The sequence below is a fragment of the Accipiter gentilis genome, chromosome 29 (assembly GCF_929443795.1).
Source record: "Accipiter gentilis chromosome 29, bAccGen1.1, whole genome shotgun sequence".
Taxonomy (NCBI): Eukaryota; Metazoa; Chordata; class Aves; order Accipitriformes; family Accipitridae; genus Astur; species Astur gentilis.
This window is the reverse complement of record NC_064908.1, coordinates 14,372,221-14,393,431: the sequence shown is the minus strand read 5'-3', so window position 1 is coordinate 14,393,431 and position 21,211 is coordinate 14,372,221. Positions and strand designations below refer to the sequence as shown.

Below are 21,211 nucleotides of genomic sequence, written 5' to 3'. Positions count from 1 at the left end.
CGCTCCGCCCCGCCGGGTTCTTCCGGGGCAGGCGGCGGCGTGGGGATGGTGCTGCTGCTGCTGCTGCGGCGGACGGCGGCGCGGGTGGGGGGCTCGCTGCTGCGGGGGCGGCCCGGTTCCCCAGGCAAGTGTCTTTCCCCCCCCCCCCCCTCCCCGCCCTGCTCCTCCCCGTCCTCTGTCCCGGCCGTCCCCGTTCCCCGCGGGCAGCCCCAAGGGCATCCGGACGGTGCCGGCCCTCGTTTCCGTGCCCGCGGGCGCTGGGGACTCGCCGGGCCGGTTCCTCACCCGCTGTTTCCCCGCAGGCAGAGCCTGTCTGAGCCACACCGAGCCGCGGACCCGGGATGGACGCGGCGGGGAGGAGGAAGAGGAGGAAGGGTGGTATCAGCTGTACCCCGGGCATATCCCCACCAGTCCGGTGCAGAAAGCGCTGCTGGCTGCCGGCTCGGCGTTTATGGCTCTCTATGACCCCTACAGACACGGTAAGCCGACCCGGGGCGGCCCGTTCCACCCAGGGTCCTTATTAACGTCCGAAAAAAATCCAGCTCTGTGTCTCCTGGGAGTTTCTCAGGGGACTTTAGTTCTCCCCCCCCGTTGGGTGAGCCACGTAGTAATGGGGCAAGTGCAGGGTTGAGACCTGGCCCAGGGTGGGAGGCTGAGGAAGAGAGGGGGTGAGGAACCCCAACCCCCCCCCCCCCCCCAGTGACCTCCTCCTGACCCCCTGTGATGCCATGTTGCCTCATCTCGTTCCTCCTTGGTCCCCCCGGGCCTCCTACATCCCTTCCTGTGGGTGACACTAGGGCAGAGCAGCCCCGCGGCTGAAGACCCGTGGTTTGTGGGGCTCCTCGCTCTGCCACAGGCTTCCTGCCTGCTCCTGGCCAAGGGGTTCGCTTGCCCCATTTCCTCACCTGCCAGTCGAGGACAGCCGGGTGTTGCAAAACCCACTCTTGGGTCACTCTCTGGTCTCTCTTTCAGACATGGTGGCAGTCCTCGGGGAGACCACAGGCTGCCTGGCCCTACCCAACCTGCGAGACAAGATGAAACACCACCCTGAAGGTTACCGCATCCTCCAGTGCGTCCCTCCACATCCCTCCCTCCCTCGCCCCATGGGTCGTGGTGGGGAGGGAGATAAAAGGCCAAGCGCCTTCCTTGGGCCCCATTAAGGGAGGGCCCTGTGCTCCCTGGCTTGAAAATGGTACAGGCATTTTGTTAGCTCTAACCCTCCAGGTTGTTTATTTTACTTTATTTTTAACAATGACAAGAGCCACGGCAAGTCTAAGGGCAAGAGCACAGCAGCTGCTGGGCCCAGCCCTATTGCAAGTGCTGCTGTCCGTCTGTTCTGCTTAGCTGCTGGAACTGGCAGGTGCCAATGCAAGGAGATGCAGCAGCAGGCGCAGTGTTTAACCCACTGCTCAGCAGTGGGTTAAACCCACCATGTCCATGGATTTCTCCCCTGCGCCTGCTGCTGCATCTCCTTGCATTGGAGACTTCATCTCTGCTGGTCTGCCTTCTCCTTGGGTCCCTCCGTATTTTCTTTCCCAGCACCTGCAGCATCTCCCCAAGCTGTGAAATGGGGCCACTTCTCCTGTCTTCCTTGTTAAGGCTTGATCACTTTTGCTTCCGTGTCTGCAGGGACTTGTCAAGTGCAGCAAGGCTGAGGAGCAGGAGGGACTTCATGAGTCTCTTATTAACAAAGATCTTATTGCTTATTTGCTTGCCTTCTCCCTGCTGCTTGTTATGTATCATGCCTGCCGCTTGTACATCATTTGGGTTGTACCACGTAGGGGCTGGGAAAAGCTGCCTTTTGCCACATGTTTGTGCAGAGCAGCCTGATCCTGGCTCTGGATGCTGACCCAGCAAAGCACACAGAGCACCAGAAAGGGGCTGAGACCCAGAGGAACTGCCCAGGGACAGGGGACAGCAAAGGCACCGAGGGCTGGGGAGAGACGTCCCCATCTGCTCCCTTCCCCATGCAGGGATTTGGAGTGGTCTGATTTGTGCACACAAGTCTTTTTTTTTTAATCCCCCAAGCTGCTGAGGTCCCTTTGCTGCTGAATACACAAGGAAGTGTCTGCAGGCCAGGGTGAAGCTGTTGCTAGTCCTGTTTATCTGCCTGGCACCTCTACTCCAGGAGCAGAGCAGCTCCTGGATCCACTGCAGGGCTTTTATCATAGGAAGAATTTATCCTGTGCATGGAAATAAAAGGGCTTTTGTTGAGTTCCAGGGCTGTGGGGCACCCATTTGCCAACAACCTGGAGAGGAGACCTTTCCACGCATGGCTGCCACGTGGCTGGTGGTGAAAGCCAAGCCTGAGCAGGAAAGAAATTAGAACAAATTCCCTCCCCTTTTTAGAGTTGTTCCTTTGAAGCTCTGGCTGCTTTGCAGGGATGCTAAAGAGCTCTGCTCCCCCAGGGCCAGCTGTTGCTGGGGGCTGTGCCTGGCCGGCAGCCTGCACGGCAGCAGCATTTCAGTGCAGAGGACGCGGGTGTTTTTCCAACCAGAGTTGCTACAGGGGTGCAAGATAAGAGCTCTTTTATTGCCAAGGCTTCATGTGGATCCTTTATGCAATTTCTGTCCCAGCCTCAGCAACGGTTGTAAGGATGGTGCTATCCCTGCAGTGAGCAGTCAGGATCCGTGCAAGAAAAATGCCCAGGAAGGGCAGAGGCAGGGGATGGGGGGTTTCCAGGGGATCCTTTTCTCCAGGACCCCCCACTGTGGGTTTCAATGGGAGACTGACTCACCTGTGTTTTGCTTTCAGGGAACGGCCTCGCATCCGTCTCTCCACCCTGGACATGGCCAAGCTGCGGGGGCTGCCAGATGGCTCGCTGGGCCGAGAGTACATCCGATTCTTGGAGGACAACGTGAGTGTAGGGTTTTGTAGGGTGCAAATGGCTGTAGTTGATCCTTGTGCTGGGAGCACGGATGTGCTTTAGAGGGAGATTGGAGCCATGGAGGAACCTGTGGGTAACCCTCCGGGAACGAGAGGGAGTTGGGGAGATGGGATGAGATGCTGGGTGTTAGACAATGCTGGATGTGTCACCAGTGCTGCTTAGTCCTTGTTTTTTGTCTGTGTAAATGACACTGACCCCCATCATTGGGGGCTGGGAGATGTGCTGATGGAGGAAACCCTGTATTTCTGTGCATTAAAGAATGAGGCCGGAAACTTGAGGTTTGGAAGGGACTGAATTGGACCTCTTTGGGTTTGCAGAAGGTTTCCCCAGACACCCGGATGCCACCCAAGTTTGTTGATGATGAAGAGCTGGCGTACGTAATCCAGCGGTACCGGGAAGTCCACGATCTGATGCACACCCTTCTGGGCATGCCAACCACCATACTAGGTGAGCAGCAGCAGGCTCAGAGGGCTATGCTGCCAAACCCCACTGGAGGTGCTCGCCTGCCTCTACCAGGAATGCAGCAGGCTGGGCCAGTCAGAATCCTCGATCCTCAGGCCAGGTTGGTGTGTGGGGAGGTTTGTGTCATCACTGTCCTGTATCACTGGCTTTGTGGTGGCTGAGAGCCCACGGGATGTCATCTTTCCCCTGCTGGGAGATGCTCTGCCCAAGCCCTGGGTGCAGGCAGCCACTGGGCAGGTGGATGGGTGTTTGCTGTCTGGCAATGGAGGGAGGGATGTTTCACAAGCTCTGAGTGAAGGCAAAGTGGGGGGTTCCTGGTTGCTCCTTATCTGCGTGTCTCCGTGTCCTTTGCCCTCATTTTGAGCCTGACTCAATTCGCAAGTCGAGCCTTGCTGGTAAGCCTGCAGGAACCGGCATGTCAGCTCTCCTACGCAGGCTTTGGCTGAGCCCTGGCAGCATTTGCAAAAGGTCTGTCCCATGCCGAGAGATTGGGAGAGCCACGTGGGGGATCCAGCTTTGGCAATTGCATTGCTAAAGATCTGCAGGGAGCTGGCCTGCCTGGGAGGTGTTTCCCAAGCTCGTGGATCATCAAATGCAGGGTGCTGCTCTCCCGGGTGCCCTGGGCTGTCCCCCTTGGGTGGGTGGTGCACAATGAGGCTCATTCTGGCACAGGATGAGGTCGTGGCCATACTTGGGAAGCATTCCCAAGTCCTGCCATGGAGGCGGAGGGGACGGGTGCATAGCCTTTCTTGGGAAGGGACAGATCGTGCAGCCTGCGTTGTGGGACTGCACGGCGCTGGCTGGCCCTCAACCCGGGCACCCTGCCTGCTCATGGTCTCTCTGCTCCCTTCCAGGTGAAGTCGTGGTGAAATGGTTCGAAGCCGTCCAGACGGGGCTGCCCATGTGTGTCCTGGGAGCAGCATTCGGCCCCATCCATCTCAGCGCACGGTAGGCACCGGCCGATGAGGAGAGAGTCTCTGCCTGGGGGATGCACCAGCCTGGGTGATGCTTTCCAGTGTCCTCTGGGGACCAAGAGGGGACACTGCTAGTTTGGAGGGAGGAGTCAGTCAGTGTGAACCTGCTGCTTTTTTCCTTGCAGCCCAGGGAAGTGGTAACAGTGGGAGGCCTGACTTTGCCTGGTCACTGAAGCAGAACCTGATGCTTCATCTGCTTCCAGCACTGAATCTCCTGTGCCAGGCAGGAGGAGCAATGCCCAGGCCTGATTGCCCTTGGCTGGGCATGTGTTGAGGGCCAGCAGGACCCTCACCACACTGGTGGCTGTTCCCTGCCCCAGCACATCTGTTTTGGTGGCCCAACACATTTTGGGGATTGCAGAACCTGAGTTCTGGGCTTGGGTTTACTGCTGACTGTAACATTCCAGGCACACCATCCTCCTATGTGCCTCAGTTTCCCCTGTGAGTTAAGCAGGAGGGGTGTTAGAATGGTAGAGGGGTACATGGGATACATGGGTTTGGCATGTGCCTGCAAGAGGGACTTAGAGAAGGAAACCAAAAGCAAAACATGGAAATCAAAACTGTCACCTCCTGTATCACTTGTTCCAGAAACCTGCAGCTCCTGGCTACTGAGCTGGCTCCCTGGGCGATTCGGAGCGGGCGCAACGCCAGCTGTATCCTGAACGTCTACTACGAGCAGCGCTGGGAGCAGTCAGTGGCATCCCTGCGGGAGGAGATTGGCATCTTCCCTCCCCCCGATGTTCAAGTGTGAGACCTCAAGTACAGGGAGGTGACAGGGGTTCCCCGCTGCCCCTGCCACGCTCCGTGCCCATCTGCCCGGGAGCGCAGCATGGCTCTGTTACTGGCTGCCATGGACCCAAGGGCTGAATTTTCTCCTGCCAAGAGCTGGCACCCTCCTGTTGCTAGAGGCCAAGTGACACCTTCCTGTGCCGTGACAAAACTTGACCCTTTTTGCTGTTTGTGATTCAGTGGAGGGATGGCAAGTCCTGCCGTGCCTTTGCCAGCTGCATCTGGCTGCTGCTGGCTCCAGTACTGGTGCTCCGAAATGCTGGGGTGGGGAGGGAGCAGAGCTGCTTTACAACACACTGGAACAAACTTGGCCTTCTGCAGCTCTAGGAGCTGTATAGGTAAATCCCTCCTCCCACCCTCCCAGGGGAGATCAAGATTTAAAATCTTGGGGCCACCCTGGACTGGAGCTAAACCAGTGATTTACAGAGCAGCCCAGGGGCAGGTTTGGTGTGTGCAACAGTGAAATCCCATCTTGTACTGGTGCCTAACTGGTCTCCTGACCTCATGCTTTGGAGACCAGGCAGTGGGTGATTGCATGCCTATGGGAACAGGCAGGGAAATACCTTTGGATATTATCCCGGCTGGATTGGCTGTTCAAGAGCCGATCCCAGGCTGCCATATCTCTCTGAAATCCATGTGATTGCGCTGGGTTTTCAGCAGGAATTGTCCCCTCCTTGGGCAACAAAATGACACAATCAGGAATAAGGGGCTGAATCCTGGCAGCACAGAAACAGCGGCCGCTTGTGCTACATCTGGGAGCTGATTGCTGTCTGGATTAATTAAACAGGGCTCCAGACTGCCAGCAGCTGGAGAGCAGAGCTGTCGGATGCAAGGGCAGAGAGCCATGAGGCCAGGGGCTCTTTGTACATATGGGTTTGCTGTTGAAGTCCCTTCTTGCTTAATAAAATCCACAGTGGAGCTTGTGGTTTGTTATCCCTCTCCCTCCACCCCATTTTCCCTTCTGAGGGGGAGATCTGATGTGAAACCTCACCCCTTTTCAGCTCCAGTGGGGTCTGCTGTTCTTTGTCTGTGGTGGTAGGTGACAGCAGGGCACATGTATGGCCACACAACCCTGGGGACTGGGGCACAAAACGGGCTGCGGAGGCACATCTTTCCAGCTGGGATTTGGGGATGCTGGGCTGTTGAGTAGCTCCTTGCGGTGGTTGTTGCAGAAAGGCCCAGACAGGGGAAGATTGAGGTGCAGAACAGGAGGAGGGCAAGGCTGGGGGCTTCCTAAAGTGATCCTGGTTCCCAGGGAGTGAAGAGGTGCTCTGACACAGATCCTTTGGTGGCAGCCGGGGGACATGGCATTGCCCTGCTGTGAGCTTCACCAGTCCTGTCCTAGTCTCCCATGGGATGCTGGAGCAGGTGGGCAGGAGTAGGGGCTGATGGTGTGACCAGGGGTTAGAGTTGCTCCATCCCAGGAGGCTGAGCAGGGGCAAAACTGGGTTTTGGGCTATGTTTAAGAGCAGACACCAGGACAGAGGGACGGGCTTCCTTCCTGGGCCCCCCCTCCCCCCCCCGACTCCCCATCTTCAACTTCTCCCTCCACAGCCTCCCACCAGCCAGACTTTGGGTTTTTCTCCAAAACCAGGCTTATGCCTCCCCTTGGCCTCCAGAGTTATTTCAAGCAGATCATAAAGAACATCATATAAATATATCCTTCAGCTGCTGGTAAAACGCAAGGAGTGGAGGTTGTCCTATTGCGGTGGTTGAGATGAAAGAAGCATTTGGCCCTAAAACAACCTGGAAATGTGCTTTTCTGCATCGGAACCATGTTGGAGCCTTGGGGTGGTTAAACCGAAGGGCAGTGAAGATTTGCTGCTTCCAGAAGCTGTGAGCAGCAGTCAAGGAAACATGGGAAATGATGGTCATGAGAGAGAGTTTTGCTGCACTTTGGGTTATTTAGCAGGGCTGAGCAGCGCTCGGGCTGCTGGCGGCTGTTGTGCCGCCTTCGCGCAGCCTCGTGTTGCTTGATGGGCTGGTGCCAGCGCTACAGAAATGGCCCATAATGTAACTTTAAACTCTATCTGCTCAGCTGGATCACTTAACGGCCACCGCGGCTCCTGTTCCTCACAGCTGTCACTTGTCAAGTCTGTGCAGAGGAAGGCAGCGGTGGGGAGCTGGGGTGATTTTGGCAGACACAAGGCATGTGAAAATGCTTTTTTCTGGGGGGGATGTATTCGCTGTGGACAAGTGGCAGCTCCACCACCGCCACCAGCAGCGGTCCATGCCTGCGCAGCTGGGGCTCTTTTGGGGACACGATAACAGTAACTACTAAAGGAGGTGATGCTGCTGCAGCACTGTGCGCGGACCCGCTGGGATCCATGCACATTTATTAATCTCCGGGAAGGCCGTGTCCTGGAGCTCCTCTCCCTGCCCGGGTCTGTCCCCTCACCCCCGGTACCCGGGCCACCCCTCGCCCCGCTGCGAAAACGGGGCTCCCCGCAGACTACCAAGGGCAGGCGGGCTCCTGCGCTGCGGCAGCGGCCGGGGGCGGCGGCGGCTTCCCCGGCCCGTTGACGGTCGCGGAACCCCGAGAACGATCGCCGCGCCCCGGCGGCAAAATGCGACTCTGGTGGGACTCGAACCCACAACCTTTGAATGACTCCCGTCACCACGCTAGAAGTCCAATGCGCTATCCATTGCGCCACAGAGCCCTCGCTCTCCCGCGCCGCCCTCACCGCCTCTTCCCGCCGCGCCGCCCCGCGCCCCGCCCCGCCCCGCGCCCCGCCGTTGCCCGGGACTGCACCCGCCGCCGCGGGGCCGGACCGGTGGCGCCGGGCGGGACTACAACTCCCGGCGGGCCGCGCTGCGCGCCCCGCCCCGCCCCGTGCCGCAGCGGCGGGCGGGCCCCGCTCCCGGTCCTGCTCCCGGTGCAGGTGGCCGGGCCGCAGCGGACGCCCCGGAGCCCGGTAAGAGCGCGGCACCGTTTTTCTCTTCCGTGACCTCCCGGCGCCGCTCTGCTCCGCCGCGGCGGTCACGCTGCCTCCCCGCGGGCGGCCGGCCGGGCGGGGCCGCCGCGGCCCACGGTCTCCTCATGAGTCGTCCGCGGCCCTGCGGGCGGTACAGGCACCCCTCAGCCCCCCGGTCTCCTCGTGAGGTACCGGCACCCCTCAGCCGCTCGGTCTCTTCATGAGGCGCTGGGGCCCTGCGGGCGGTACCGGGGCCCCGCTGCCGCCCGGTCTCCTCATCAGGCGCCGCGGCCCTTCCCCTCAGTGGGCTGCGGGGCTCCTCCCGCGGATACCAGCTCTTCCCGGGCAGTTCCGGGGCCTGGCCGGGGTTGGGGAAGGAGGGTCCCGGCTGCAGCCCCGGTGAGAGGCCCTCATGGGCCTCCCGGTCCTTCTAACCCCGTCAGAGAGAACCGGGGCTGAGCTGCTCGCCCTCCCTACTGGGGGTGAGGGCACCGGCCCCGGGGAAGGACGGGGAGGGTAAAATGGGGGGACCCTGCTTCATCCTCCCCGTCCTTCCCCGGGGCTGGTGGGCTCATCCCCTTCACCCTGCCCTGGGGCAAGTGAAGGGACAGGTGCCTCCCCAGCTGCTTATGCTGGAGAGATGCCTTTGGGGATCTCTCAGCCCCTGAAGCTTGACCGTTAGTGCTGGGGCTTCTTGGAGCCCCGTTGCCTGCCTGTTGTCCCCGCTGTGACCGGCTCCCCAGGCTCTCCCTGGGTCTCTGTGCCTCCGGGTGATGGATCCCTGCGGTTTGCCTTCATGCCCGCTGGCTGTGGAGCTACAGGCAGGTCTTAATTTTCTCTGTGCTGATGCAGCTAGACAAGACCTGAATCCTTAACGGCAGGGCTGGAGGTCTCTGGCAGTAATGCACCGGTTATCTCTCAGTTATGCACTGGTTCTCTCTCAGCGGGAGGCACAGAGGCACTGTGCATGCCAGTATGAGGCAGAGAGGCAGAGATGCAGTGTGAGACAGAGATGCGAGCAGAGGATAACGAGGGCCTGTCTGGGCCCGTCTTGCCTTCAAGTGGGAGATTAAGCACCTTGCTGCCCACACAGAGTGTGGCTCCCCCACCGCTGGCTCTCCAATGTCTGTCTGTTTGAAGTGAGCATGTAACGAAGGGCCCAGGTCTTGGCCAAGACATAGTAGTTTGGTGGTGATCTAAGAGTTTCCCTGTTTAGCTGCAGAGAGAGGCTCCTAGGCAAAAATGTAGTGAATCCTGCCCTGCTAAAAGGCCAGTGGACTGTGTTGTGGGACCTCAGGCCTGGGAGGTGTTTGGTGGAGAGAGCTCAGAGGCTGCTGGCATGAGGAGGGTTCTCTGGGCAGGGACTGCAAACTGGAGGATGTCTCCAGGCCTCCACCCAGGAGCGGCACCTTGCACTCTGGTGCATCCCTGCCTGCTGCTGATAGCACGGCTCAGAGGTGAGACAGCGTGCGTGACATGCCAGGGCACGGTGACCACGTGGCACTGCCTTGGCTCCCACCCTGCCAGTATCTCTTGCCAAATCCACAGAGGTTCCCCGGATCTGGGGGAACTGTACAGAGCAGAGGGAAAGCCACAAGTGTGGCTTCTGGCCCCGCCAGTTGTGGCAGAGCCCGCTCAGGGCTGCCAGCTTTGGAGCAGTGAATCCACCTTCAAGAGGGAAAAGGAAATTATGTGAGTGTTTCCTTCCTGTTCGGCCTGCATCCATGCCACGAAGGACCAATTTTATCTAGGAGCCCTCGAGCTGTGAGGGTCACATTGCTGTCACTTTCCTCTGCCCAGTGCTGTCACCTGAAAAGAGCCTGTGCTCGATTGCAGTCTCCTGTGAGTCTCAGAGCCACATCTGGGGTGTGTTTGGGATGGGGACAGAGGTGCTTTTTGGGGGATACCAGAGACTGAGTCACTGTCCACAGGTCATGGGGTGGGGGGTCTGGGTGTCCCTGACAGCAGCAACAGCCCTTGTTCTGACCACTCCAGCCTGGCCAGGCATGCCTGTGCCTGCCTCATCCCCGACCCGCTCCGGCAGTGTCTCCTGCAGAGCCAGGCCAGGAAACTGTCCACCGACATGAGGGTTTGCAAACAGGAGCAGAGCTCAAAGGACTGGGTTTCCTGTCCCTGTTCCTGTCTGAGCTGTGTCAGGGAGTGTGTGAAGCTGTGCTCTTCCATCAGCTGTGCTGGCTGTCCTGAAGCCAGGCATGCAGGAGAGCTGATGCTGCGGGCCTGGGAAACCTGAGTTATGGGGACAGAGGGATCCCTGGAGTAGGGAAGAATTTGGAGCTGGGCTTTGCCAGGCTGGGAGTGAGGGGCTGAGCCAGCCCTGCCTGGCATCACCCTTGTGCCTGCCAAACATCTGTACAGGGTCTCCTGCCATGACTCTGGTCCCACATCCATGAAGTGACTTAATCCTGCATCTTGCACTGCTGTGGCACGGCTGTGCCCCTGGCTGGTGTGCAGGATGTGGCTCCCCAGGTGGGAATAGCTGGGCTCTCAGCTAGCACTATGCAGTGCCATACTAGTGGCTTAATTGGAGGCCATCTCAAAGGTCTGGTAAAGTTACATCTGTGGGAGCTCTGGGCTGCTGGGTTACAGCCTCGCTGCCAGGAGGAGTGATGACTCAGGGACCTCATCCAGGAAGTTGGGGGCTGCTAATGCAACCCCTGCCCATGGGTTCATTATCGCCAAGTCCAATGTGCATGGGTTGATGACCGTGGTTTCTCTCTCTCTGCAGGCCACGATGCTGCGTCTGGCTGCTTTTGCAGCACTGCTGCTGTTCTTCAGGGTCAGTCTGGAACTGTCCTGGATCCAGGCCATCCCTGCTCTCTTCATCTTCTACCTGGGATCCGGTGGATGGGACTTCTTCCTCATATTCATCAAGACAATACGAAGGGATGTCACGTAGGTGTCCTGGCTGGGATGGCCCAACCAAGCATCCACCCTCCCCCTGTCCCACTGCTCTGCTCTGGCATATGTGCGAGCACAGCCCCCAGCTCCTTGCACAGCCCTGGGTTTCTGCTGGCACCTGTCCCAGCTGGAAGGAGATCTCCCTCTGCCGCACCCAGGCGGCTCCAAACTCTCGGGCAAAGTTTTCACAGGAAAGATAGATTTCAGCTGAGCTCTGAAGTCTAGTGACTGTCCTTGTACTTCACACTGTCCCTAAAACTGCTGGCATGGCACCAGGTGCCTGTGCAGGGTCACTTCTGAGTTGGTACCAGGCTGTGCCAGCTCCTGGTAAGGATTTGTGGGGAGGGAGTGGTGGCACCTCTTGGAGAGCTCCTGAGGCTCAAAGATGCCCCTTTTGATCAGGGACATTCCTGTCTGCAGCATTCCAAAACACATCTCTCCCTGGCCTCCATCAGTTCCTCACTATAAGCATCTTTGCAGATGAGCTCTGCCTATGTCCACACAGCTCAGGGGAGCACCCAGAGCTGCTGCTGACCTAGAGTAGGGCCTGGAGCAGTGCTGGGCTATTGCAGCTCCTAGGAAGGTCGTTGTGCTGTGCTGGCTTTGCTGGAGGAAGTGCTTTTGCAGGGGTCACTGAGTAGCTGCCCTCTTGCTCCCCTTCCTTTGGCAGCACGGGGCTGGTCCTGTTGCGGGTGAAATGGCAGGTATGGAGGCACGTGAGGGAGAAGAACACAATTGCCAAGATCTTCCAGAAAACCGTGAACAAGTATCCAGAGAAGACAGCGCTGATCTTCCAAGGCACAGGCGAGAGCTGGACCTTCCGGCAGCTGGATGAGTACTCCAACCGGGTGGCCAATTTTTTCCATGGCCAAGGCTTCCGCTCTGGTGATGTGGTGGCTCTTTTCATGGAGTCACGCAATCAGTACGTGGGGCTGTGGCTTGGCTTGGCCAAGATTGGGGTGGAGACCGCCCTCGTGAATTCCCACCTGCGCATGGAGGCCTTGCTGCACTGCATCACAATCTCCAACTCCAAGGCTGTGGTTTTTGGTGTGGAGATGATGGAAGGTGAGGGGCGGGCAGACGCGTCAGGGGTGCTCTGAACTCAGGGAGGGGCATGTCAATGGATTTAGTGCTACTTTCCTGCCCACCACAGAGCAGGGATTTGGAAAAGAGGGGACATTTGGAATGGGATCTGGTTTTTTTTCTTGTTGGTCCCTTTGGCCACTGGGCAGGATCTGGCAGTGGACAGGATCTGGAGTTCAGTGCTGTCTGTCTCCCAAGCAGGCCAGCCTGGGTGTCCTTGTGCCTCTTGGGTCCATACCCTGCATGGAGCACTGGACTGGACCAGGCCTCCCCTTGCTCTTCATGGCTGTTAGCCACATCCCTGCAGCACCTCAGCTCCAGCTCCTCATGTGTTTCAGCCCACGCCTCTGAGATTGTCGGTGTCAACAGACCTCTTGGCACCAACGAGGTTTTGGCTGGGGAGAGGTGGAGAACAGGATCTTCTGGTCCCTGAAGAGGCCTGGGCTGTGGCCCCAGCATCTGTTAATCATAGGAGTGACATCCACATGGGATGGTTGTCAGCCCTTTGGGGGCTCTGCCGAGCACAGCGAGTGTACTGTTACCTGGGGCAGTGCCTCCCTGAGACTGGGAGGGCAAGGGGTCTCTGTGCTGTATCCACCCTGCGGTCTTTCTCCATCTCCCCTCTTTACTTTCTCAGCAATTCAGGAAGTGCAGCCCTCCCTGCAGAAGTCTATCCATCTCTTCTGGTCCGGGGAAGGAAGCCCCGAGTCCACGCTTCCTGGTGTGAAACATCTGGAACCCCTCCTGCAGATGGCCCAGCGGCACCAGCCACCCCCCCCTGATAAGGGCTTTCTTGGTACGTGGTGAGCTCTTGGGGGCCAAACTCATGGTGGTATTTTCGTGGATCAGCTGGTTACAACACCAGCAAGAACATCTGCTCGGGATGCCGATGGCGGACGTCTGCAGCAGGGCCTGGGGTGTTTGGGATGGGTACGACTCTGGTGTCTGAAGGCCAGCCCTGTGTGGAGCAGTATCCTGTCATGCCCTCCACGTGTCCAACAGACCTGATCTGCCTGGTGTGAACCCAGCATGTTCTTGGTGCTGTCACATAACAAAGTTTTGGCTCAGCTGGCATGAGCAGAGTGTATAAATTTGAATTGTCCCCCCTCTCCCGATTCAGCCAGCTCCTAGATTGGGTATGTGACCTTGTCTCCTCATTGCTCTCCAGATAAACTCTTCTACATTTACACCTCTGGCACGACGGGGCTGCCCAAGGCTGCCATTGTGGTGAACTGCCGGTAAGGCCATGGGCAGGGGCTTGGGGGAGGATGGGGCTGAGCTCTGCCCTGTCCTACCACAGTGCCTCTGGCTCTGCTGCTGACATGCCTCTTGACCCTCCTGCCCCAGGTACTTCCGCATGTGCAGCTTAGTTTTTTACGGTTTTCGCATGAGACCTGACGATGTGGTGTATGACTGCCTCCCGCTCTATCACGCTGCAGGTAATGTGTGCCATATGGAGCCCTGCATGCCAGGACTGTCTCTTCCCCTCCTGAGCCCAGGGCTCAGGCTGGTGTAGCAATGATCTCCATGTTGAGGAGGAGCTGACTGCTGCTGGCAGCGTCTGACCGAGGCTTTCCGCTTTTTCCCTGGGAGCCAAGAATTGATCTGGCTGACCTTTGGAGCGGGGAGTGGGGGTGTTATCCCAGCTCCTAGCCTGGCTTTGGAATAGCTGCTCCTTATTGCTGCTTCCCATGGAAAGTCAGGGGGAAGGGGAAGTGATACCTGTCTGACTGGCTGAGATGTGCTGGGATGTCTAGGTGCAGAGTGCTGCCCCAGATCTCGCTGCCATGCGTCTCCTCCCTAGTGCCTGTGATCCTGGGGCCTTTGGCCAGGTGAACACCCATCTGTTGTGAGCCAGAGCACGGTGTCCACCTTGCCCTGCCAGGCTTCTCCCTGAGCTGGCTGGGCTGGAGGTGTCTGGGGACTGAGGGCTCCTCTCCGCAGGGAACATCGTCGGGGTTGGGCAGTGCCTGCTGCAGGGCATGACGGTTGTCATCCGCAAGAAGTTCTCGGCCTCGCACTTTTGGGAGGACTGCGTGAAATACAACTGCACGGTGAGGCTGTCAGGCCAGGGGCCAGCTGGGAGTGAGGAGCAGAGCCTGGGGATCTGTGCCATGCTGGGGAAAGCCCAGCTGCTAAAAGAGGGGGAGGCCTGGACTGGTTCTGCCTGTCCATCCCAAACCACCTTCCAAGGTGGTGGGGCTGTGTCCTTCCCACCTGGGGTGGTAATTCCATGTGTCCAAGCCCTTTCCATGCTCCAGCATTAGCCAGGAGGTCGTGGATAGGTTTCACAGTCTGGAGGGGAGGGTTAGCAAGGGAACGGCAGGCACTGGGTGAGCTAGCAGGACTCCTGGGTTTTACTGCGGCCTCTTTAGGGGACTTTGGGCATGTTGTGCCATTTCTACCTCTCCTGAAGAAAGTCCAAACAACACGGGGCCTGGCAGAGGGGTCCTAGTGAGTCTTTCCATCCCTCCCAGATTGTACAGTACATTGGCGAGATCTGCCGCTACCTGCTGAACCAGCCATACCAGGAGGTGGAGCGTCAGCACCGGGTGCGCATGGCACTGGGCAATGGGCTGCGTGCCTCCATCTGGCGGGAGTTCATGGCCCGTTTCGGCATCGCCCAGGTGGCTGAGTTCTACGGGGCCACTGAATGCAACTGCAGCCTGGGAAACTTTGATAACAATGTAAGGCCCCACCATCCTCCCCATGTCCCAGAGGGTGCCTGCTGGCCTGGGCAGGGTTGGAAACCCAGATGGGCTGTTTGCTCATGGTTTCTTGCTTGAAGAGGCTTGGTGTGGGTTGCCATCCACCTGGAGGGGTTTTGGTTGTGGTTGTGGGGTGCCAGCTCTGTGGTATCCTCAATGCTTGTGAGCAGTGGGCTCGGGGCAGGAGAGATGTCCCTGCTACCCACAGCTCTGAGCTCTTCCTGTTCTAGGTTGGGTCATGCGGCTTCAACAGCAGGATCCTACCGGGTGTGTACCCCATTGGCTTGGTGAGGGTGGATGAAGACACCATGGAGCTGATCCGGGGGCCAGATGGTGTCTGTATCTGCTGCAAACCAGGTGAGGGCAACCACAGAGATAAGTCTCCTTAGCCCTGTATTGAGTCTTTTCCAATACCTCAAGATAATTTACCTAGGTTTGAATCTCTGCTCAGTTAAACCCTGCCAACCCCATTAGACAGGCTTTTTGCTTGGGTGCAGGTGGTTGCTGCCCCCCTTCATCCCCTCTTTTCTCCCTGCAGGGGAGCCAGGGCAACTGGTGGGCCGCATTGTCAAGAGCAACCCCATGCAGCACTTTGATGGCTACCTGAATCAGTCAGCCACCAACAAGAAAATCGCCAGGGATGTGTTTACAAAAGGGGACACTGCCTATCTCACAGGTGAGACAAGCAGGACCCTTCCATCCACTGAGAGCAGAGAAGGGTACCTGGGTGGGCGTGGAGGCTGTCCCAGGCTAGTGACACTGCCCTGAGATGTTCTAGGGCAACTCCTAGTCCCTCTGACACCTAATTTTTTGCCTATTCCTCCCTTTCCTGTAGGGGATGTCCTGGTGATGGACAAATATGGCTACATGTACTTCCGGGACCGCACTGGGGACACATTCCGCTGGAAGGGGGAGAACGTCTCTACCACAGAGGTGGAAGGGACACTGAGCCGCATCCTCAACCTGGCGGACGTGGTGGTTTATGGGGTGGAGATCCCAGGTAGCTGAGAGGGAAGAGGACGATCAAGGGAAGCAAGCGGGCTTTTTGGAAGAGGCTGGACCAAGGCTCCCCATGGGCGAGCTGGGAAGAGGCCGCTGGGGATGTGCCTAGCAGGAAACGGAGGGTTCCCTCCCTTTCTCAAGCTTTGGTTTGATTCTGGCTGGTTTGGAAGGACCCTGTGTCCTTTCTGGACAGGCTGCAAGTGCATCCTCTGGGAGGAGGTGACCATGACCGCAGGGTGTCGCTGGCAGCCTTAGCCGCAGGGTGGTGACACAGCCAGTAACACAGCTGGATGTGCCAGCACTTCAGTACAAAGCAGGGTCTGTGCCAGAGGCCTTGCTGGTGTGGGGCGGAGGGAGACGATGCTACAGGGACAGTTTGTCTGAGTGCTCTCCCTTCTTCTCTGCCTCTTAGGGATTGAAGGGAAGGCAGGAATGGCAGCCATCGCTGACCCGGAGAACTCCTGTGACCTAGAAGGCTTTGCCAGCGAGCTGAAAAAGGCCTTGCCGCTGTACGCACGTCCTGTCTTCCTGCGGTTCCTGCACGAAGTCTCCAAGACAAGTGAGCTGCGGCATGCACACTCACATTGGACTTGGAGCTGGGGGGAGCCTGAGGGGGGAAACGTGGTTATGGAGACCACTCTGTGGTAGGGTCAGGATGGAGCTCCTCTGCCCCATAGAGCCCCTAGCAAGTTTCTCTGGTGGTTTGGAGGTGTGGGGGTGCGAGGCTGGGTCTGGGGCAGCACAGGTGCAGTGGGGATGGGAGTGTGTGCAGTCAGTGACCGCTCATTCCTCCTTCTCTCCCTGCTCTAGGCACTTACAAGTTCCAGAAGATGGAGCTGCGGAAACAGGGTTTCGACCCCGCGCTGGTGAAGGATAGGTTGTACTTCCTGGACTCCAGGCAAGGCCGTTACCTGCCACTGGACCAGGCAGTGTTTGACAGGATCCAATCGGGACAGCAGAAGCTGTAACCAGTGGGGCTCAAGCAAGGCATCTCCCCAGATCCTGTTGGGGAGAGGGGGGCAAGGCAGGCACTAGGGAAGAAAAGGTTCAAGGCACACTAGAGATTTTATTTGACGAGTTTTACGGATAATGGTTTGGGGGGAATACAGGGGGGACTGAGGGGAGGGGGACGGTTACATACCAAAGCATAGACTCATTATGGCTTTATTTTCTACTTGGTACAGTGGTGGTGGTCCTGTGCCATGGGAGGGGCAGGGCCTTGGCCAGTTGAGGAGGGGTGGGGTGCCCCTGCCATTCCACTTTGCTTTTCCTGTTTTTCCCTCCCTTTTTCTGCCTGCAGCAACCCTTCCTTGTGAAGGCTGTGAAGGGACCAGTGCTGGGCTCTTTCCCCACTCCTTCAAGCAGCCAGCTCCTCCTTGGCACAGGGGCCCCAGTGGCAGAGGGAAGCTGGGTGCCAGGCGCAACCCCTGCCCCCTGTGTGGCCCCACTGGTGTTTCTGCTGTGAATCAGGGGAGCAGGGTAGTGCCAGGCTTGGGAGAGGGACAGGGATGTGTTTCTGCCTTGCTCTCTCCTGGGGATGACATTTCTTTTTTCACAATCACACGCACATTATATTATATTATATATATATATATATATATTATACACACTGACTTTTTTTTTTCCCCCCAATCTTAATTTATTGTCTGTACTTTTGAATGTGTCCCGGGTTTGTGCAGTAGGTGGAGGGATAGCCCAGACCTGTCCTGTCCTGGAGAGACCTTTTCTCTCCTAGGGAGACGGGACGCTCCTCTGGGACTGGTTCTCCTCTTCCAATGTGAGTGCAGCTGTGTATGTCCTTGTGGCCTTGCTCCATGGTGAAGGACATGAGCGAACCCCATTATCCTGTCGACACGTCTCTGGATCTCTTACTTCCACCTTTTGTGGATGCAGCCTTGTTTTGTGCACCTTCCTTGCAGAAAGCAGGTGGGAGAGTGGGTCTGGTTTGCCTTTGCTTAGACGTTCTCAGCACCACGGAGCAGCTCTCGGGGCTTTCCTGCTGTGATGTCTGTGCCCTGAATGCAGGAGGCAGCTTGCCTAGGGGAGCGGAAGTCTTCAGGAGCGTGGTCTCTGTGAGAGCCTGACTTCACATGCTCTGCATCCCTTCCCGCAAGAGCCCTCCCTGTCTCCACCGCAGGAGACAGGCCCCGAACTGAAATGTCCATGTTAAACACCTGACTTGCGCTATGTGAATTCCCCACGTTGTGTCTGACGTGAAACAGCCTTAGCAGCGATGTCCGATTCCAGTCCTTGGAGACCATGCAGAAACGTCTGTTCCAGAGAAAACTCTCGGTTTGGGGTTTCTTCTTATTCTTTTTTTTTTTTTTTTTTTTTTTATGATTTGTTTTCATGCTTTTAGCAGGGTTACTCCTTAAAATGACATCTGTCTTTTGTGAGGGCAGGGTGTGTCTGCTCTTCTAGCTGTGCTTCCACACCAGCGTACCTGCCTGCCCCAGTCTGTCCTGTCCTCACGATTAAATGCGAGTATGGGCTACGCTAGAGTTTCCTATCTTGTCCTTGTCCAGTCCTGCTGTGTGTGGGGAGGCAAGGGACCGTGCTGGTTTGGGAACTGGGAACTGCCACTCCAGGGCATGACCTCCCTGTGTGGACTTTAGCTCACCTTGGAGCAGGGGGAAGCAGTCCTCTTGCTGCTGGGTTTGATGCTTGTGTGAAAACAACCTATTGATGAGACCCTCCCCAGACCACTCCAGCGACTCCCCACTCCCCCTTTCTCCTGGTCTTGTTCTCAGCCTTGCCATCCCAGTTTGTCCTGGCCCAGTTCTTCTGGTTTACCCAGGCATGTCTGGCTCCTCTGCCCCTCTCCTGTTCCCTCTTTCCTCTTCTGCCGCTTTGCTCAATATTTGGCCGCATTCAACCTCCCAGCTCCTTTCTGCCTCTGCGGATAAGTTTTTTTGGTACCCATTCCGCTTCCCTTACTGCCAGAACCATCTTTTAGACCCTCTGCATCCAACCCTGGGGACAGGAGAAATTGGCTCCTTTATGGTACACGGGTACCAGGGAGAAACATCTTGCGTGAGCCTGGGTGAAGTGTGTTGCCTGGTGAGACACACCATGGGAAAAGCACTGGAAATATGCATCTATTATATACCAAATGCAGCGGTGGGCATGTTCAAAATGATGGCTTCTCCAGCATCTCATAAGCTAAAAGCTTTAATTTTAGTTTTTCGCTCCCCTGGACACGGTGACCCTGGGACAGGCCCAGCTTGGAGCCAGGTGAGGATAGGGGGTGGCAGAGCAGCATGGTCCAACACTGCTCCTGGAAGGGTGCAGCTCCTGGGACAGCCTCTGTCCCAAAGCAACCCCCCAGCTCGGTGGAAGACAGGCCTCATCCCCACACCCCACAGCCCTGCAGTGCCTGTGGGGTTCAGCCTTCGAACGAGGTGGCTTTGCCTGCGGGGGGGGGTCCCGCTGTGCAGGGTTGGTGCAGGCTGTGCAGTGATGTCTGCTGCCTCTCTGCGGGTACTCCGGTCCCACTTTCGGATGCTGTTCCTCTCGCAGCCGCCGGTGGAGGGCGGGCTGGGCTCGGCAAACGTCTCCCCTCAAGGGGGAGACCGCTTTAGGGGCTCCCCTGGGGTCTCACGGCCCCCCCAGGGGGTTCAGAGCCCTGGGAAGCGGAGGGAGGGGAGCAGAGGGCGCTGGGAGCAGGGAGAAGGTAACCCAGGCAGGGGACGGGTCGGACCCTGTCTGAGGTGGAGAAAGATGTTTCGGGTACAGTCCAGCATGAGGCCAGCGGCAATCCCAGGCGCTGGCGTTCCCCTCCGCTCGGGCTCCTGACCAGAGTCTGGGCCTGGCGGAGACTTGGAGGTCACCTCGTTGTGCCAGGCAGGTGGTGGGCAGCGACCCGAATTGCCTGGCCTCACCCCAGCCCTCTGCTAAAGGGAACGGGTGAAAACTTGGCCTCCCCGAAGTCAGTCCTGGGGATCGTTGTCTGGAGATGGATGGTTTGAAGAAGTACAGGAGGATATGGGAGCGTGCTCTCCCTTCCTGGAAGAAATGGCCGTGCTGCCCTGCACACAAAGCCGCTCTGAAGGAAGAGGGGCCGCAGGGCAAGGCTCAGCGCTGTGTTCCTGTCTGAGAGCATGTTAGGTTAAAAAAGCCAAGCAAATCCGGCATTCAGGGCACTGCCTGTTAAACACAGATGCAAATAGCTTTGGAGGCTTATGGAAGTATGGCTGTTATTTATTTGCAAGTAAGCCCATCCAAGTGGAGACCGGCTTGTATTGTTGGGTTTTGGAGATGGATGGGGATTATAGGCACAGCCGAGGCCCGTGCAAGGAGCAGGACTTAGCCCTTGCTGGTGCTGACACAGCCGAGGGGCTGGGACCTGACTGAAGCGTAGCAGGGAGCTCACCCCGAGCCCCTCGTTCCCAGCCAGCTGCGAGTGGGAGGAAGGTTGTAGCTGCAGGGTGCAGGCAAGAGAAGCAGGACAGCCCCCCCAGAGGTGAGAGCTCCTGTTCCGGGGAGATGGAGATGCTGAACGACTGAGAAACAGCTCAGCAAACTGCACCGGGGGCACTGATACACAGGCCTTCGATAGGGGAGACCTGCAGAGCTCAGCGGTACCAACGGAGCACGATGCTGTGCCAGAGAGCTGGGGCGTGCACGTACCACATACGCATGCCTCTTTCCCAGGGAGAGGGGAGCCCCATGAAGGTGTGTTTGTAGCTGTGAGTTATGCTGTAAGGAGCCACCCTGCCTGGGGATGCTGATGGCAATGCAGCGTTGGGGGAGTTAAAACTAGCAGCTCTGGTCCCCACTGGAGATCTGGTGGCTCATATTTGTGCTGCTTGTCCTTACTGAGGAGGGTTGTGTTGCACTTGGCAATGCTTCAAGACTCCCTGCAAAACCCAGCTACACCAATTAGAATTTTTCTGTTGGCTGTCAGCTTTGGGCTGAAATCCTGGGGCCTTTTTAAAGTCCCAGCTCCTCTGGAAAAATGAAGCCTAGGTACAAGTGTCTCTGAAGCTCTCAGCCCAGGAATACAAGTGCAAGTGCGGTACTGAGCCTGGGATCAATGCTGGGACAAAGCACTTCCAGCAGAGAGGTGTTTGGAAAGAAGCAGCCAGTGCTTAATCATAGTCTGATTTTTTTTTAAATTTCTTTTTATTTGTGCGATTTTAAGGAAGACGCTAATTGAATCCTCTTTCTATGATTAGAGACACCTTGCGAGACTTATCTCACTCCTTTGATCAATACGCTAGTCTGGCTCAACAGCTGCGTATAGATAAAAGTACTATATATAAAGTATGAGGTATTAGTCTTTTTTAATTAAAATACTTAAAAGCTGTTTGCGTGAGGTTAAGAAAACATTAAAATCCTTTCCTGGGTTATTATTAGCCTATTAATTCAAGCAAAGCCAAAGAGCTTTACAAACCAAATGTACTTTTCACCATGGAGATGACTGCTTCTCCCAGACACTGCATCCTGGACAGTGACAATAACATTAAGAA

General features: G+C 57.3%; 2 protein-coding genes and 1 non-coding gene across 3 annotated transcripts; 2 read left to right on the top strand and 1 right to left on the bottom strand.

Moving 5' to 3' along the window:
- Positions 1–23: 23 nt before the first annotated feature.
- COQ4 (coenzyme Q4) lies at positions 24–6,114 on the top strand. Its single transcript, XM_049832355.1, has 7 exons — positions 24–128; positions 307–479; positions 973–1,069; positions 2,756–2,858; positions 3,206–3,335; positions 4,205–4,298; positions 4,913–6,114. The coding sequence occupies exons 1-7, from the start codon at positions 46–48 to the stop codon at positions 5,073–5,075; spliced, it is 843 nt and encodes a 280-aa protein (XP_049688312.1). The 5' UTR covers positions 24–45; the 3' UTR covers positions 5,076–6,114.
- Positions 6,115–7,683: 1,569 nt separating this feature from the next.
- On the bottom strand, positions 7,684–7,773 carry TRNAR-UCU (transfer RNA arginine (anticodon UCU)). Its single transcript is given in 2 exon segments — positions 7,684–7,719; positions 7,737–7,773. It is a non-coding gene; the product is annotated as a tRNA-Arg (tRNA).
- A 151-nt stretch (positions 7,774–7,924) lies between these two features.
- Positions 7,925–17,341, top strand: SLC27A4 (solute carrier family 27 member 4). The gene is made up of 13 exons (XM_049832941.1): positions 7,925–8,028; positions 10,775–10,941; positions 11,618–12,012; positions 12,668–12,826; positions 13,199–13,268; positions 13,378–13,469; positions 13,975–14,084; positions 14,508–14,717; positions 14,969–15,095; positions 15,277–15,414; positions 15,574–15,738; positions 16,153–16,299; positions 16,551–17,341. Exons 2-13 carry the CDS (start codon positions 10,781–10,783, stop codon positions 16,706–16,708), a joined length of 1,932 nt encoding a protein of 643 aa, XP_049688898.1. The 5' UTR covers positions 7,925–8,028; positions 10,775–10,780; the 3' UTR covers positions 16,709–17,341.
- Positions 17,342–21,211: the final 3,870 nt, after the last annotated feature.

Bases quoted from the DNA above. Each gene is read 5' to 3' on its own strand.
- COQ4 (XM_049832355.1), top strand. From the start codon at position 46: ATGGTGCTGCTGCTGCTGCTGCGGCGGACGGCGGCGCGGGTGGGGGGC. The intron at 129-306 runs GTGTCTTTCCCC...CCCCGCAGGCAG, and splicing joins CGGCCCGGTTCCCCAGGCAA to AGCCTGTCTGAGCCACACCG. The intron at 2,859-3,205 runs GTGAGTGTAGGG...TTGGGTTTGCAG, and splicing joins TCCGATTCTTGGAGGACAAC to AAGGTTTCCCCAGACACCCG.
- SLC27A4 (XM_049832941.1), top strand. From the start codon at position 10,781: ATGCTGCGTCTGGCTGCTTTTGCAGCACTGCTGCTGTTCTTCAGGGTC. The intron at 10,942-11,617 runs GTAGGTGTCCTG...TTCCTTTGGCAG, and splicing joins ACAATACGAAGGGATGTCAC to CACGGGGCTGGTCCTGTTGC. The intron at 13,470-13,974 runs GTAATGTGTGCC...TCCTCTCCGCAG, and splicing joins CCCGCTCTATCACGCTGCAG to GGAACATCGTCGGGGTTGGG.